The following is a 17,547-nucleotide window of genomic DNA, read 5'->3' on the forward strand; positions in this document are numbered from 1 at the left end:
ATTCTGATTGGTTGTTATTTGTTTGTTCAAGTCCAGAGCAAAACAATAACCACCAGTCAGGAACTATGGTATATTTAGTGTGACAAACCATAAGTTTTGGCAAACTAAGTCCATTAAAATACAAAGCAAAAGAGAAACTTAATGGAGAAGTGGCTATTTAATGATCTGTAAAGCGTTTAAATCATATGTGAGGAACAGGTTTGTAATGTCTCCTTTTATGCTGATATATGTAATAATCGAATGGGATTAAAAAGATGTAGCATAGAAACAGCAAGATGCCAGATTCCAAACTGCAAGAGTTTTAGTCAACTTGTTAATTTGTAGATGATAAGTGGGTGTGGTCAACAATTTTGTTTCTAGCTGGCAGAAACAAGTGTCTCTGGCCACAGCAGTTGTTTTGCATCTGTGATTAGTATAATGTGAACAATTTGGTTGTTAGTAATCTCCGCTCCCACACTCAGATTTATTCTAGATAAGATTTTCTTTGCAAGAGGGAATGGTACTAGTCCTAATTTTGAAGACAGCACCATATTATCTTCCTAATTTAAGTGAAGACATGAAATTCATATTAAGGCATTTGAAAAGCATTTATTCACTGCAACACAAAGGGCGAGGTGATCAATATCAGTCCTGCAAATGCAGCTGTCTGAAATGACCTGAAAGTTTGAATACAAATCGCTGACAATTAAAAGGTTGAATACAAATCACTGACAGCTAAAAGGTTGAATACAAATCACCAACAGCTAAAAGGCTGAATACAAATCAATGACAGCTAAAAGTTTTAATACAAATCACTGACAGCTAAAAAGGCTGAAAACAAATCACCAACAACTAAAAGGTAGTCTGTTTGGAAGTGCTTTTGATATCTTATGAAGGATGAGAATGGCATAAGAACAGAGGATAAGTCTGTCAGTACACCGCTCCCTCGATAACTCACGCCCGGATAACTCGCGATCCCGCTTATAACGTGGTGTCCGTCTTGGCTGCCAATTTTTTTCCAGAGAGAATGTATCTGTATGCTGAACATGAAAAAATTACGATAAGAATTGATAAATTAAACCTTGATACATTGCTCATTTTATCATCAAAAATGGTGATTAATGCCCTTAAAAATATAATCCATATTTTGAAATTTTCAAGTTCTAAATAAGAATTAATTTCTGAGATCTCAAAAACGCTTAATTACGCGTATTTGGATGCCAATTTTTTTATCTGGTATGCAGAAAATCACTGAGGCGGGAGTCCTCCGTATGCATGTAATAGGTGTGCGGGAAAATTCAAAGGTTTGCCGGTCCTGTTTCAGCCACCTGCTTTGTGGGAAAATGTGTTGATCAGTTAACTGTGCTGATATTTACAATGACAGAATTCAGTGACTGAAAGACTCTTTGATGTACATACATGTTGCCATTTTATAAGAGTACATAAAAAAGAACATAATGCAATAGCTAGGCAGCTAGTTCAAAGGATTTGACTGGCGGCCGGGTGAGAAAATGTACCGATATTTAGTGATTGAATTCAGAGGCAGAAAGACCCAGTTTTAAAATCCTAGTGAGACCTCTGTTTAAAGATATCATATATTATGTAAGTTTTTATGATAAATAGTTGTCATTATACTGTAAATAAACAGTCTGGTGAAATAGTGATCAATGAAAACTTCTGGTAAATGCTAACAGGTGGCAACAGAGAATGAAACAAACACCAGTTAAAAGTCTTCCTGTGTGAAAGTCACATTATAATCCTTTAATTCCGTTTCAGTGTAAACATTATAATCACAACATATTCTGTTCACTGAAGACACGAAAAGAGTCAATCGACCGTCACATCGAAACCAGTGAGTACTTCTAATTACATGCCGGCTTTGTTTTGATCAACAACTTGGGGAAGTGTTTGTTGCATTAAAAAATCGATTACAGGAGACCTGGGGTGCTGGATTAAGGGTCTTGGAGCTGCCTTTGACGTAAAGCAAAACAGTAACAGAGACAGCGACGATGATAGTGATTTCAAAGGTTTCAGTGAAACTGATGTCATTAATGCCAAGGCTGTTGGGGAGAAATTCGTACAGACTCATGGTCCTGAGACGGGCGTTTCTCCTGATGATATGGAGGAGTGGATTTGTGCTGACAATGATTGCCCCACAGCCGAATACATGTCAGATGAAACAATAATTAATTCTATAACGAACAAATTTTCAGCAGAAGACGATTCTAACTGGAGTACCACAAGTGTTGAAAGTGATGCAGACGCAGATGTTGCACCACCTCCCCCCTCTGCACAGGAAGCAATAAAATATTTTGATATTGCCATAAGGTGGCGGGAGACCCAAAATGTTGATTACGTAAAGCTCATGCAGTTGAGAAATCTGAGGGATTTTGCTTGGCAGGAGAGAAACCAAGGAGTAATGAACAAAAAAAAAAAAAAAAATTACTGATTTTTTCAAAAAGGTGAATTGATATTTGTCAAGTGTAGCACAAACGGCAAGTATTAACTTGTTCTAATTTACGTTGTTTTAAATTTGTAGACCAATTAAATATGTTAGTACTGATTAACCCTTGTTATTTTGTTTTCCATTTTACTTCTATTGCATTCAAATCTATCTATCTATCGTTCGATCGACACTGTTTCTCGAAAAGAGTCGATCTTTTGTACATAAAAAATGTCTAATTTGGATCAAACAATAAAACTAGAATGTATCCAACTCAACATAAAAATTTGTGACGTACTACACAATGTGTTAAGTGGTACACATGTTAAGCCAACGGAAACCACGTGGAATAATATTTTCGATGATCACCTCAATATACTGTAATTTATCCTGAAATTAATGTTGTTCTATGAGGAAATAATAAATATAGTACACTGTTATGAAGAGATATTTATTCACAGTTAATCTCAGCACGATTATAAAGTGAGTATTCAACACTATAATCTGCCTATCCCTACCTATTTTTCCTTTATGTCATCGATCACTTTATTGGTTTTGGGCTTATTTTATAGGTCCCTCAATAACTCGCGCCTCACTTATAGCGCGGTTGATGTTTCTGGACCCTGATGTGCGCAAGTTATCGAGGCAGTGGTGTAATATGCTTACTAGAAATATAACAGAAATATAAACAATAGGTCAACACATAAAATTTCATCATCCCACCAATGACATACCTTCTAAAGATCAAATCTGATGTATATCGATATTGTATCAGATTGTAGGCTGTGTATCGTGAATCATATCAATATTCTGCTAAGGTGTATCATTTCACCCCATTGCATTATTCTGAAATATTTTATTAAAGGACATTGGCTTGGGGCTACTTTAAAAAAATGCAGGGAAAAAAGTTGGGGAAAATATGGATACTTTATGAAGAAAACAAGTATAATATTTAGGTAAATTAATGAAAAAATAAAAAATGTACTTATATATTTAAACTTCCAAAAAAACTTATAAACCTGAGATATACTCTATCTTCTTAAACAGTCATGTTTCCTTTCGCCAAAAAATACTGACAGACAAAACAGAAGCCTCTCACCATATGGTTAAGAAAACGGGGTTTTGTATTATATGCTGATATCAAGTTTTAAAAAGGAGGGATAGTAGGGCCAAGATTGGAAAAATATTTGGAAAAAACATGGAGTCAAGCAAATAATAAAGATCTAATTTTGCATACCTAATGTATGACAAAGCAAGCAGAAACTAGTGGAATGCTGAGTAATTTACTCACATAAACGTATCCTTGCCTCACACTCCTACACAATGATGGAAATGAGTCTTATAAAATACAACTTGTCTTAATATAGTGCAAGTAAAATGACTGGTCACAATTCATATTGTCTCACGATTAGAATAATATGCACCAAGTTTCACAGCAATCTAATACACTACATTGGGCTCCAAACAAAAAGGGAACAATTCTCAACTAAAAACAATGCATGAGCAGTCATTTATTGCCACTGCTCTCTTCCACTATAATGCACATTGTTATACCACGGTTCTGGATGCAAGGAAGTACTACTATGGACCCTATGACCACAATCATATCAATGTATAATGATAATGGGTTGAAAGAAAACCAGGTGAAACTTAATCTTATATTTCATTTCCTTTTTAAAACAACATTATTCAACAAATTCTGAATAGCGTCTGCTGTACCATGTTTCCATTTATTAGGCTATTCTCAATATAGCATGGTTCTGTATATATAGCAGTACTCTGTATAATGATGTTCAATACATGACACGGTCAGGTGTAACCATGACTGCCACATGATGAGCTGCATGGTGATGATCATAAAAACATTTCCAAAGTTTATTGGAGATCCAAGGAAATCTGGAAAGCTGTCTGCATTACAGACAAATGCCAAACATTGCATTCTGCTGGAAGATAAATAAGGCAATTATGCTATTTACCAAGTTTCATGGCAATCCTCCAAATACTGCATGAATAACTGCACTAAACAGACTGTCATACACTCCATTAAGCTACAAAACAATAGAGGCAATAACTGAAACAAAAATTACAAATGTAATGTGATTTGTATCTATGCATTTGCTGGTGATGACCATGTTATTTACATATGTCATGGAAATCCATTAAAAACTGCAGGATTAGTTGCACTAGCAAGGTCATAAAATGCATTACAAGCCATAAAATGGCAATAACTAAATAAAACTGAAAGCAAAGTGGTTTGTTGATTTTCACATCTTCAGGTAATGCCCATAATGTATACTGTTACATGGCAATCCATCAAAAGCTGCAGGACCAGCTGTGCTAATTAGACTTTGCCAGATAAAATGGATGACCGTTTTGGAATGGTGATCTTTAAGAAAGGTATGTTTGTTGAGATCACATTTCTTAAGATTAAGCAAATAAACTATTTGCCATGTGCACTATAAACTGCATACTGACCAGCTTTTATATACTCTGAGATGGCTCCATCCAAGTCTGGATTCCATTTGAAGAAAGATGTCTTCATACTAATAAAAAAGAAATGGGAACAATAATCATGCTGCAATGGTATGGACTATGAATAAGACTATATACTGAAATGGTGACAGACTAAATAATATGGCCATACTGAAATGGTATGGACTATGAATAAGACTATACTGAAATGATGACAGACTGAATAATATTGCCATACTGAAATGGTATGGACTATGAATAAGACTATACTGAAATGGTGACAGACTGAATAATATTGCCATACTGAAATGGTATGGACTATGAATAAGACTATACTGAAATGGTGACAGACTAAATAATATGGCCATACTGAAATGGTATGGACTATGAATAAGACTATACTGAAATGATGACAGACTGAATAATATTGCCATACTGAAATGGTATGGACTATGAATAAGACTATACTGAAATGGTGACAGACTAAATAATATGGCCATACTGAAATGGTATGGACTATGAATAAGACTATACTGAAATGGTATGGACTATGAATAAGACTATACTGAAATGGTGACAGACTAAATAATATGGCCATACTGAAATGGTATGGACTATGAATAAGACTATACTGAAATGGTATGGACTGTGAATAAGACTATACTGAAATGGTATGGATTATGAATAATATGGCCATACTGAAATTTTGTACACTATCAATGACCATTCTGAAGTGGTACAGACTGTAAATAATATTGTGTACATCTTGCCAAGCATTAGCTCACAAACATTTTCAGTGTGAAATATATATTTATATATAATATGAATGCTTTGTTTATTAAATATACCAAAATATAATGTTAAAACAAGCTCCCAGAATCTATCATATATGCCAAATATGTTTGAGAGAACTGAGTCCCCCCCCCCAAACTATAAAGAGCCCAAATTGGATATTGCGATTTTCTGCACACAATCCCTACAATGTAAATGGTTTTGTTCCAAAGACATTTTCAAGGTACTCTAGATCTAGCCGATAATAACAGTAAAATGGTTTCTGGGCTTCTTTAAATCTGAGTGACCTGTAATCGACATCTCCACTCTGATCCATACTGTAACAAATAAATAAAGATTGTGTCCGAGTTCAAGTATATTCATAATTCCAAAGATGTAAAATGACTTAAAAACAAAAGACAACTTATAGAATATATATATATATATATATATATATATATATATATATATATATATATATATATATATATAGAGAGAGAGAGAGAGAGAGAGAGATATTCCGCTACAGCATGCTCTGTTATAACACAAATTCGGATATAACAAGGTCAAGGTGTGGCTTCCAAAATTTCATATTCATGTATTTTTCTTGTACATGAATACAAATTCTTTCTTAAAAGTATGAAAAAAAACCGTAAAAAGTTCATTATCATTTTGGGGAAGAGATCGTGTATGAATAATACAAGATGATCATGGTATGGCTCCTGAAATTTTATATGTATTTTTCTCGTACATGAAAAAGCAATTTTTTTCTTTGTAAAAGTATGAAAAATAATGTGTAAAAAGTTTATTCTGGGATCGCGTAAGGCCAATGTTGCAAACTTGAATTTTATTCTTAATTGCTGCAAAATATACCATCTGGCAATTTTTTTTATTGGCGACGTTGTTGGCTGTTTTTGGAGTGGAGAAATTCAGAGGCCCCATGAAAGGAAGCTGCAAACTTGATATAAAATGCACTGAAATTTATCTATTGTTACATAAACAAATTCTTTGTCCACATTGACAAACCATCTACACAGTGCATTGTTATATCACAATCTGCTTATGTTGACATCTAGCATGAGTACTGTACGTTGTAAAATATCCACTTTTTTTCTTGTTGACATTAATGGTAATGGAGATCAACCAGATAAGGCATTATCTCGTGATCTATCTTTCGTCAGATTTCTGGCTTCTCACTAGTAATTGACATGTTTACAAAGACTGACATCTGTATGTAGACTGTAAGCAAAATTCCTCTTCTTTTCACACAAAATTATATCGTTCAGACACACATTTTCTGTAATAATCCCTGTCATCAGACCAGAACACATGCATCTCTATTGTCCATTGACCCTTTGTTAAATTTCTGATGCATGAGTCGAAGGCATCATCACGCTGCTACCACAAATGTAAAAATAAAGAAATAAATATTTAAAAAACACATCTTACTTATTGGTTTATTCAATAGACAGGGAGGAACAGTAACTAGAATAGACCAAAAGACAGCCAAATCCTTTTTAAATAGCTTGCTGAAATTTCAAAGAAAAGATTACCTTTGAAGCACCTATGAAAACATACTCAGCTAAAGGAAAAAAAACAGTTTCAATCATGCAATACAATCATTTGATGTTGCTGCCACAATAAGAAATGGGCATTTGTTTGGTTCTCCAAAGCTGCCCTTTAGCGGTGACTTCAATAATGCATGCACCCTTCATCCAAGAAAGCCAACTACAGTCTTCAATAAAAGCAAAGAACTTTTCTTCAAAGGTTAGTACCAAACTTAAATAAAAGTAATGGAATATGATGGATTTTTTGCATCTTCCAATGTGATTGGAACACGTTAACTGTGCCGTGAAAGTTTCCTTTTGCAAGGAAAACGTTTATGCTTACGAATACTACCAATGGTGGCTTAAAATGCAAACTAACTTTTACCGACTTGGGACATACTGAAAAGTAAATGTGCTTCGTCATTTGTTACATGATTGTGCTATGTTTTTCCACTGAATTCAGACCAATATGACCTGTGACAAAATTACTGAATATTTTAAATCTGTGCATGCATATTTTCGATGGAATTACTTGTATTGTGGATTCAATGTATGTGATGAGATTCACATGGTGTTGATACCCTATTCGTGCTATACATTAGACATGTATATATAAACAGTTGTCACGTGGTTCTCTAAATAAAGTAAACTATTATATATGCCTTCCCTGTTTTCACTAGAGGTGTATTTCTCATTTAACATCCATCGATTTAAGATGGTAACTGTGCTGATGAAGCATGCATTTTACCACCCTCATTTATTACCTACCCCATTGCAAATTTTTGGGGGTACATTCATCATTTTCTTCAGTTAACTGACCTGGTTGCTTATAACACGTTTCGGTCTATAACTCGGTTGGGTTCTATGGCTTCCAACTACTGTGTTATAGTGGGGTCACTATCTATATATATATATATATATATATATATATATATATATATATATATATATATATATATATATATATATATATATATATAAAGAGAGAGTACCAAACAGAATGGAAAGTGCTAGCGCTAGATTATACGGGAGAATGCTTGATAATAGCAGGCAGAATTAATATTTAATATTCAAACACTTGTTAGCTGGTAAATGGCACCTATCACCTTGCCTGCATAGCAGATACTCTCACATGCCAACCTAGTAGATGAGAATTAATTACTAGGTTGTCATGCTAGTGTGTCTGCTTTGCACAAGTGCATATAACTCTGCCTCAGAAGCATCATTTTTTTGTGATGTGTGCATAGTCGTGATGGAATATGGGCTGGTGCATCCATGCAAGGCAATGGGTGCTGTTTACCAGCGGACCTGGGTTTGAATCTCAGTAGACTACAAATTTAATATTCTCTAACCTGTATGATAATATTATTTGTAAAGCTTTGTGGGATTTCCTACAAATGCCTATGAATTTCTCTCTCTCTCTCTCAATATATATATATATATATATATATATATATATATATAAAAGCTGTACCGATTAATCGGCCATATTCATAATCGGGCCGATTATTAGAACAATCGGTATAATTGGTAGCAGCAGAAATAATCAGTGCCGATGTAAATAAAATTCCAAAATATAAATTCAATCATAACATTCATCTTGACATAGCCTGAATTTTAAATCATAATTAAATAGTGGAAATTAAGGAATAAACATTTGTTTTGGGGGTTAATTAAAAGTAAATACCTTTTAACACACTTGCTGAAAACTACTGCTTTTTGTCTGCAGACAACAAATTATCAATACCATTCACACAGTCATCCCAATCACAGCAACCAACCAGCCAATGAGGCCTCAAGTGGCTGTTGAACTTCCAGCATACACATTAGCAGATAGCTAGGCAGATTAGATAGCTAGCGAAATTTCCAAATACAAAGAAACTATCACTCAGTACAGTTAATCGATTCTTTAGCCAGTACTGCAATGGTGTAATCAAAGAATAACAGTCGGATGCTGAAGTGGCAGAAAGCTGACATACAAATATGCAGCACTGATATTGTCATGCCAGCACCAGTGACGTTACCCCTGGATACCCCAGCTGCTAAGCTACTTCAGAGTGTGACTCGCAGCATGGTGCAAGCATCCATCCAGCCATGTGGATAACTTAGTAGTATCTTACTTGATTTAAAGCATTGTTTCAAGAGAGCAAATCGATTGGATTATTAATATTGACTAGTGATTGTACACTATTAAATATACTACCAAGATTATGCATAATTTTGAACTCGAAACACTAAAGTTTAGTCTGGAATTACTTCAGAGTAAATGCAGTTGATGAGTCCAAAGCAAATTGTACACTTTGCAAAGCATGCATTTCCAGAGGTGGAAAGGATTCTAAAAACAATATGACATCAAATCTTGTCCAGCACTTGCGTTATATGCACATCACCAAACATGGCCTGTTTCTGGCACATAAAAAAGAAAAGGATGCTGTACAGTTAACCTCAGTAGCTGCAGCAACTCCTCGTATTCTGACTACTGACGCCATGCTGCACCGGAAGCAGCCATTTGCATTTGATAACCAGAAAGCTATTAACTGGCACAACGCTATTGCAGAGATCATTCCAGTAGATGTGCAACCATGTTCCATTGTTTAAGACATTGGATTTTTACATCTGATGGCCACGGCAGAACCGCATTATAAAATTCCGTGATTTAGTTTCTGCCCAATCTTAATTTAGTTTGACCTCTGATGCATGGTCAGACCCGTCCATCGGCATAGCCTTGTTGACTCTCACTGGTTGATGAAAGACTTTCAGCAGAAACAGGAATTTTTAGCAGCAATGCCTCTCAATGAATCACACACAGGAGAATATTTGGCAAGCAAACTGGACAAATTATGTGAGGAATACAACATTCCCAAAATTCAGATATATTTTCTTCTGCATGACGGAGGTGCAAACATGGTTAAAGCAATGCATCTGGTTGAAATCGACAGCATTGGCTGTTTTGCACACACACACTGCAGCTTGTTGTCAGTGATGGCATTCTGTCGCAATGAGATGTCAAAGATGTTTTGGCGATTTTGCAATCCACAGTCAGCAAGTTCCGGCACTCCATCCTGGCACAACAGCAGCTCAAAGAGCAGCAGGAAAACATATGGGAAAGTAGTAATTAAAGAAGAAGCAGAATATGTGAAAATATGGTATATTTGACAGTATACAACCATGAGTACGAATTGACCATCACCTTAGGTACGAAACGAAATGATCATCACTTCAGGTAAGAAATGACCGTCGCCTTGCATATGAAACGACCAATTTCTACTGGGTACAAAATGACTTGGGTATGGACTGACCATAATCCATATGATGGCATCAGGAGTTAGAGATATATATAGGTGAAATGAGTGCACAGAATTTAAAGTGTTAACATTGTAATTTTCTATTTATGAATTGTGTACTACAAGCAATGGTTACTGGGAAACATTACTGCTATCAAAGCAGACATTTGCAGGGCCTGGATAATGCTGAGGTTTCAAGAAAACCACCTGACCAGGTAGAAGGGGCTGTACTGAAGAAGACTTTATTACTTACCCTGGGCCAAGCACATCTGGAATAAACCTGTGGATGTTCTACCATCAACAAACGTTTGACAGTGCTTAACATGAATCTTAATTCAATTATTGATAACATTTGCCTCTTTTGCACTTCCTTGTTATCAGCCCGGAACATCTAAAGCAAGCTAACTTTAGTACCTCCCAGGCTGATATTAATATTATATTGGAGTGAAGACATGAAAATTCAAAACTCTTCTTATACATGGCCCCTCATAGAAATGTGCAATAAAAAGGGTTTGAATAGTAAATAAAAAAATTCTTTTTCACATAAATCCCTTGAATCCTAACATCACCTAAATGTTGAGAAGTTTTCCTTTTCAATGAGCTATCAAATGTCTTTAGGAGTTAAGCTGTGTGGCAAGTTAAGTGCCAGAGAATGTCAAAATGTGATTTTTTTTTTGTCTAGTTACATTGATTCCACGTCACTGGCATTTTCAGAAGCGTGCAGCTTTATTGATTACTCCCACAATAATGCAAAGATACAGGCAGATATTCTATAGATGTGTAATTACTTTACACAATTAAAATGTTAACTTTTATTCAAAAGAAGTACTTTAGAGCCTCTCTACTGAGTCACATAAACTTTAACAAGATGAATGTGACTGTAGTCTATTTATGAAGCACATAATGTGGAGATAACAGCTGACTAGTTGCAATTTAACTGGGGTGTTTCTGTAATAACCTTCTAATTCTCTCGTCCAAACAAAAATCTTCACTTTGAAACATTCCAATAGATAGTTTGCTAGAAATGGGTGTTTTGCTAAAACAGATTAGTTCAAACAAAAATTGCAGAGATCCTAGTAATTAATTCTTTCAAATGTAAGTAAGCAATATGTTTTTTCATGTTAAAAGTAATTACATACTTAAATATCACTTAGTGACTTGGCATGAAAATGTATCAATAAAGCCACAAGATCTTGAATATACTGGTCACCTGGGTAGTCTGAGTTTCCAATGACCCTTGCCACCCCATTTGTGATATTTGGACATTTATGATGAAGTGGAGGGTCAGAGTCCACTGCCTATCAAAAAGTTGGAATTCGCCAACACCATTTGGTGTTAGCATAGGGTAGCTGCTTACTAGCCGGCATAGCAAACTTTAATGACCTTTCATAGAGTTATACCTGCATGAATGTGATTTATTTTCTTAGAATGTGCGAGTATAGCATTCATTACATTTTTAATCCACTGACAGGCTAGCCGAAACTATAGCGCCGATGAAATTTGACCTGGAACTTGCCAAATGCAGTCATAGTCACATGACTACATAAATCTTGTGACCTACAAGTCAATGACAACAGAGTTCAAGAAGTCACATGATATTAACAATAAAACTTCTACTGCTGATGTAAGAAAATATATCATACATATCAATGAAAGTCATGAAATATTTTTAGAAAATGAAAGAACATAAACTTCTAAAAATATTTATTCTGAAAACAGTGACCAGAAATCTGTAAATGTTGCAGAAACTTGGAAAAAACCAGATTCACCAAGTAGAGAGCACAGGTCAATGCGATACTAACAAAATACATGAATGACATGAGCTTAGTAGTAGTAATGGATGAATCAGGTTTTCTCCACCTTTTTACAATACCGACAAGTTTCTGGACGTTTTTCTCAGAATAAATATGTTGAAAATTACGTATGCATTTTATTTATGCACAAACATTACGTGACTTTACATAATATTTATGAATTCTATGTACAACAACTTTAGAAATGGGTAATTGTTGATATCACGCGACTATTGGACCTCTTATGTCACTGACATGTAGGTTGCGAGATTTGTGTAGTCATGTGACTATGACTGCATATGGCAAGTTCCAGTCCAAATTTCATCAAAGCTATAGTATCAGCTAGTCTGTCAGTGGATTATAGATATAACTTGGAATTTCTGAGAAAATAAATCATATTCCTATCAATTTCATGCAGGTGTTATCTCGATGATAAAGTCTGCTAGGCCGGCTAGTAAGCAGCAACCCTATGCCAATATCAAATGGTTCAGTGAATCCCAACTTCTCGATAGGCAGTAGACTCTGACCCTACACCCAACATAAATGTCCAAATATCAAAAATGGGGTGCCAAGGGTCAGAGGAAACTGACTAGTTACCTGGGGAGAACTTGACAATGTCTATGCAAAATTTTCTGACTTCTCCAAAAGATGTTTCATAGCTCTCTGAAGTAAAATTTCTCCACATTAAAATGGCTCATAAATCATCTTAAAAAATGTCACTGTGAAAACTGAAGAAATAGACGGCTTGGTGTGAAAATGCAAACCTTGACTTGTATTATACATTTATCCAAGGGTCTACATATTAGAACTGATGGGTTTCAAACTTCGTGTCTTCACTCCGAACATGATTATGATTTCGATCCACCATCCAACTCCAAGTATCATGCCTACGATACGTGTGGGTCTTCAAGAAGTGTATGGAGTAGTGGGAAATGTATATTGTGTTGAGCGAAGTAATTGTATGGACGAGTATTTATTGCAATCATCTCGTCACAAGACAAAAATGTCCCCCAGAGCTGCGGTTTATTCGTCCAAGTTAAGATTATAAATTTATATCTTCTATGTTTACTGTCAAGGGAAAAAGGTTGACTCAGAGACCTATTACGCAGTAAAGGTGTAAATATTGTAACACGTCATCTGTTTTATATTGATCCTATTTTTCCAATATGCGCCCTTGTTGCTAAACGTCTAATGTACAGATGGTATTCGTACATCAGTCGCCTTCGTACCATTTTTCTGCTTGGGCGATGTGTCCAAACGCTTCGCCTAGCCTCTTCTCACTTGTCATTTTGCTCGTCTGCTAAATCTCATACTAAATCCCGCGAGAAGTATGTGCTAAAGACGGTTTCAAAGTTTACATATAAAGATTAAATTACCATATTTTGGCTGAATTGTTGTGCCATTGATCTTCCTGAAGGATCGTGTTTAGATACAACTTATGTTCGAATATAATTGTTAAGAAAATGTTAATAAAGATAGATTATATCTTAAAACAATCAGGCAGCTGAATCTCAAAGATCAACTATAATTAGTAACTCTTCTTAATCAGAGGTACTAAAAGACCCGATTCATCTGGGTTAGTAAGACAATTTTCTTTATACCATAGAAAGTATTAGAAAGCCTTTAAGTGATTCATAAGGTGATCAAGTTGCTACAATGGCGACTACGATAGAGGAGATTTTGAGCCGACTTTTGGTTCCCGATAATTCAACAATACAACAGGTCTACACTTTCTTTATTCCTAAGTGCACAGACTCTCAATACAGTTACATTTATAAATAGTTTCATTTCCATTCTCGTATTATTGATGGTTCCTTTCAGTTTTCTTCTCCCACGTGGAAGCTAAGAGACCCCTCCCGCCATGATTAAAGCGCGGGAAATTAGGGTACATGGGGATAAGAACGGTAGAGTGTAAATGTTTAAAACGGGGGACTTTCTGACGTTCATTTGAACTAGATTATTAAATACATGGGTCTGAAATGGTGTGGTCGTAAAGGGGGACCACTGATGGAACTCTTATGGTATGCGGAGAATTCGCCCTGGTAGAACTCGCCCCAATGTATCTGGAGAAGTCGCCCCAGAGTGGTTTGAGAAGTTACCCCAAAACTGTTCACCCAGATAACCTTTTTATAACAGAATTAAATCATCTTTTACGTGATTCATGTTTAGATTTATATATATATACGCGATCACAAAAGAGATATTAACTGGTAATCATAAAATGCAATATCATAGTAATATGTTTAAGGATGAAATTAAGTCTTTATATAATCTAATGAATGACGACAGTATAGTGATTAAAAAGGATGATAAGTCAAACACTATTATTATTATGAATTAAGATCATTATGTTAAAGAAGCTGAACATCAATTAGAAATTAAATAAAAAATTACAACATGCATTAATGAGATTGCTAAAAATAATAATTCTGTATATGAGGAATTTGATACTTTCCCTCTTAACATACATCCACCTCAATTCTACATATTACCCAAAACTCATAAAAATTCTGACCATAATTTACCTTTAAATTTTCCAGAATGACCCATTATATCAGGTTATAATCCATATACTGAAAACCTGTCAAAATTTATTGATAGTGATTTACAACCTTTAATGAAATCACTTCCTTCATAATTACATACAAATATTGGGTACATCAATGGGTATTAATATGGCTCCTTAATACTCTTCCCTTTAATGGGTAAATTAGAAATGGATTTTCTTCAAAATGGAAAGTTTAAACCATCTCTTTGGTTCAGATTTTTAGATGACATATTTATGATCTGGAAGCATTCAACTGAAGAATTGAAAAAATTTATTGATCGCCTAAATCATTTTCTCTCGACGATTAAATTTACTTGATACTGCATCTAGTACGCATGTTTCATTTTTAGATATAAATGTAATAAACACTATCTCTACAAATAATCATATCAAGGAAACTAATGTCCACCAATATGTACGTGTGATCATGGTGTTTTTATATATAATAAAATAAAGTAATCATGTTTATTTTGCATCGGTAATTTAGTAGTGAAATATTTGTTAAACTTCTTGTTCAGTTTGAAATAGTTTGTTATTATTGAGAAATAATAAAATTACAAACACTGACAAAAAAGAAATAAACTAAATGATGGGCATAGTACAAGTGAGCTTTCAGAAACTGTCCGAAATCTGCATTAGCCATGATGTTGAACTCTGTAGCGACCGTATTTCCTGAGTAGGCGTCAGTGATGCTTTTTATAGAGTTCAAGTATCATTCGTCAGTGGTTAGCAAATCTCGGTGAACAATCAGATTAAATTGTTCAGTTGGAGAGATGATACTATAACCCTTTGGCTTATTGATGTTCATCGCCAGTTCAGTCAATTTTAGGTTATAGAGGTTCATGCCATAAAGTCATCTCAAGATGACTTCGGTTATTAGGTTGGAACCCTTTCATATATAAAACTGCAGACATCACATCATGCTTACACCCTTTCTATTTTTCCAAATAAAATGCATCTAATGATTTGAAGAGCAGAGCAAAAGGGACAGATAACACTTATTTTTCATTAAGTACAGAAGCAGAATTGATCAAATGGAGAAGTTGAAAAATTGCAAATGTTATAGATTTAAGAAGTTTTTAAGTTGAAGAAAAACAACAATAAATAAAGCCTTAACAACCATGTGGTAATATCTCAGAATTACTATATATGATCCTTGGGGCGACTTCTCCAACCACCATGGGGCGACATCCTCCTGACACCTGTGATGAGTTCTCCATGGGGCGAGTTCTCTGATATTCAACTCTAGTAATACCGGACAGATGAGCTGAAAACCAGACTGACCGGTATAAAATGGGACGAATGAACATCAAAGGGTTGAATCTATACAGGTGCAGGACCAAACCTGGCTATCATAACAATCAGACAGTTGGAATGTAAATGATAGATTATTAGTCCTAGTTTCCCCATACATAGTCCTACAGAGACGTCTATACCACAGATCTGTGGGAAACGCATCATTTTATTGGGACAAATGAAAATAATATAATGTATAGCACTAATAGTGTTATAAAAATAAGATAATCTTGTTTGTTTCAACAGTTATGCCACCATAACTTTGTGCTTTATGCTTTACTGTCATATTTTCTTGTGCTCAAGTCAATCCTGAAAACACCTGGTTAGCCTGAAATGAGCAGCACCATGTAATCTTCTATTCCAGATCCTGTTCTTTCATTGTACCAGCATTTATTATTATAAATACCTTTGTTTTCTGAGTTACTTATCTTTCTAAACTAACAAATCATTAATTAAATGACAATTTGTCTATTTGCATAAATTTAGTCACTTTTGTTGTCAACCTTAGTATTCTCGCTATAAGGATGACTTTAACATCGAAAGCCATTATGCTCACTGTCAACCATAGCATTGCAACTTTGCAGGCTGTCACAAACTCTAAATGTTTTAAAAAAGGTGTTCATCTTACAGTTTTACCACTGTTTACAACTTTGGACATTGCCAGCACCAACAGCTATGATGTCTATTCAGTTTTGAATGAAAATTGTTCTACTCACACTAAAAAATGGCTGTTGTGTTACCACTATTCCCGAATGGATGGTCATATTGGGATAGGGATTTCACCAAAAGTCTTCCTATGATGTATAGTTGGTCATAAATAAAAATTGTGCCCCACAGACATCCAGTATGGCTACCACAATGAACATGCTGATGCCAATATAACCATACCTGCTGGGAGAAAAAAAACTCCAGGTTTGTTGGGTCATTCCATGCCTACCTCCCGATTTCATAATATCTCCTCGATTTTCGTTCTCCTAAAACAAACCCCCAAAAATTGATGTATATTGTGCAATCCACAGAAGCCATGTTCTATTCTATTGGCCATGAAAATTGTTGACAAATAATTATCACACTTCAACAAAAAAAAATCTTCATTAAATAGAATGTTTAAATATTATTTACATCAATTTATGATCTTTTTAAAACCCTGCAACAAAAGTATAATCAGAAAATAAACCACTACAAAATGTAAACCACAGCAATACAATTTTCAGCAACTAGTTTCAGTCCCAAGAAAGATCAAAATCATCACTGTAAATGCTGTAGTGTCTCCATCTCCACCAAAGAAACTTACACGTATGAACATCTGGCATCACCGTACCGTATATAAAAACTGTTAAATACCATCATTAAATTAAAAGGAATGAAGAAACATACTACACAGCTTATGTACCCTCAAAAAGTGAATTCAGAA

General features: G+C 34.9%; 2 protein-coding genes across 2 annotated transcripts in view; one reads left to right on the top strand and one right to left on the bottom strand.

Moving 5' to 3' along the window:
- Positions 1 to 13,629, bottom strand: part of LOC149785832 (gamma-soluble NSF attachment protein-like) — a 49,632-nt gene extending 36,003 nt beyond the window's left edge. The window contains exons 1-2 of the mRNA XM_089979785.1: positions 13,519 to 13,629; positions 4,898 to 4,965 (exon numbers count right to left, since the gene is read on the bottom strand). Coding sequence (XP_089835911.1) covers positions 4,898 to 4,965; positions 13,519 to 13,577 — 127 coding nt within the window. The 5' untranslated portion in view covers positions 13,578 to 13,629. The remainder of the gene's footprint in view (positions 1 to 4,897; positions 4,966 to 13,518) is intronic.
- Positions 13,630 to 13,932: 303 nt separating this feature from the next.
- The window catches only part of LOC149785833 (importin-4-like), a 108,926-nt gene continuing 105,311 nt past the window's right edge, over positions 13,933 to 17,547 (top strand). Inside the window, exon 1 of the mRNA XM_089979786.1 lies at positions 13,933 to 14,011. Coding sequence (XP_089835912.1) covers positions 13,946 to 14,011 — 66 coding nt within the window. The 5' untranslated portion in view covers positions 13,933 to 13,945. The remainder of the gene's footprint in view (positions 14,012 to 17,547) is intronic.

This window comes from Sinohyriopsis cumingii, chromosome 13 (genome assembly GCF_028554795.1).
Source record: "Sinohyriopsis cumingii isolate HCF-2022 chromosome 13, ASM2855479v2, whole genome shotgun sequence".
Classification (NCBI taxonomy): Eukaryota; Metazoa; Mollusca; class Bivalvia; order Unionida; family Unionidae; genus Sinohyriopsis; species Sinohyriopsis cumingii.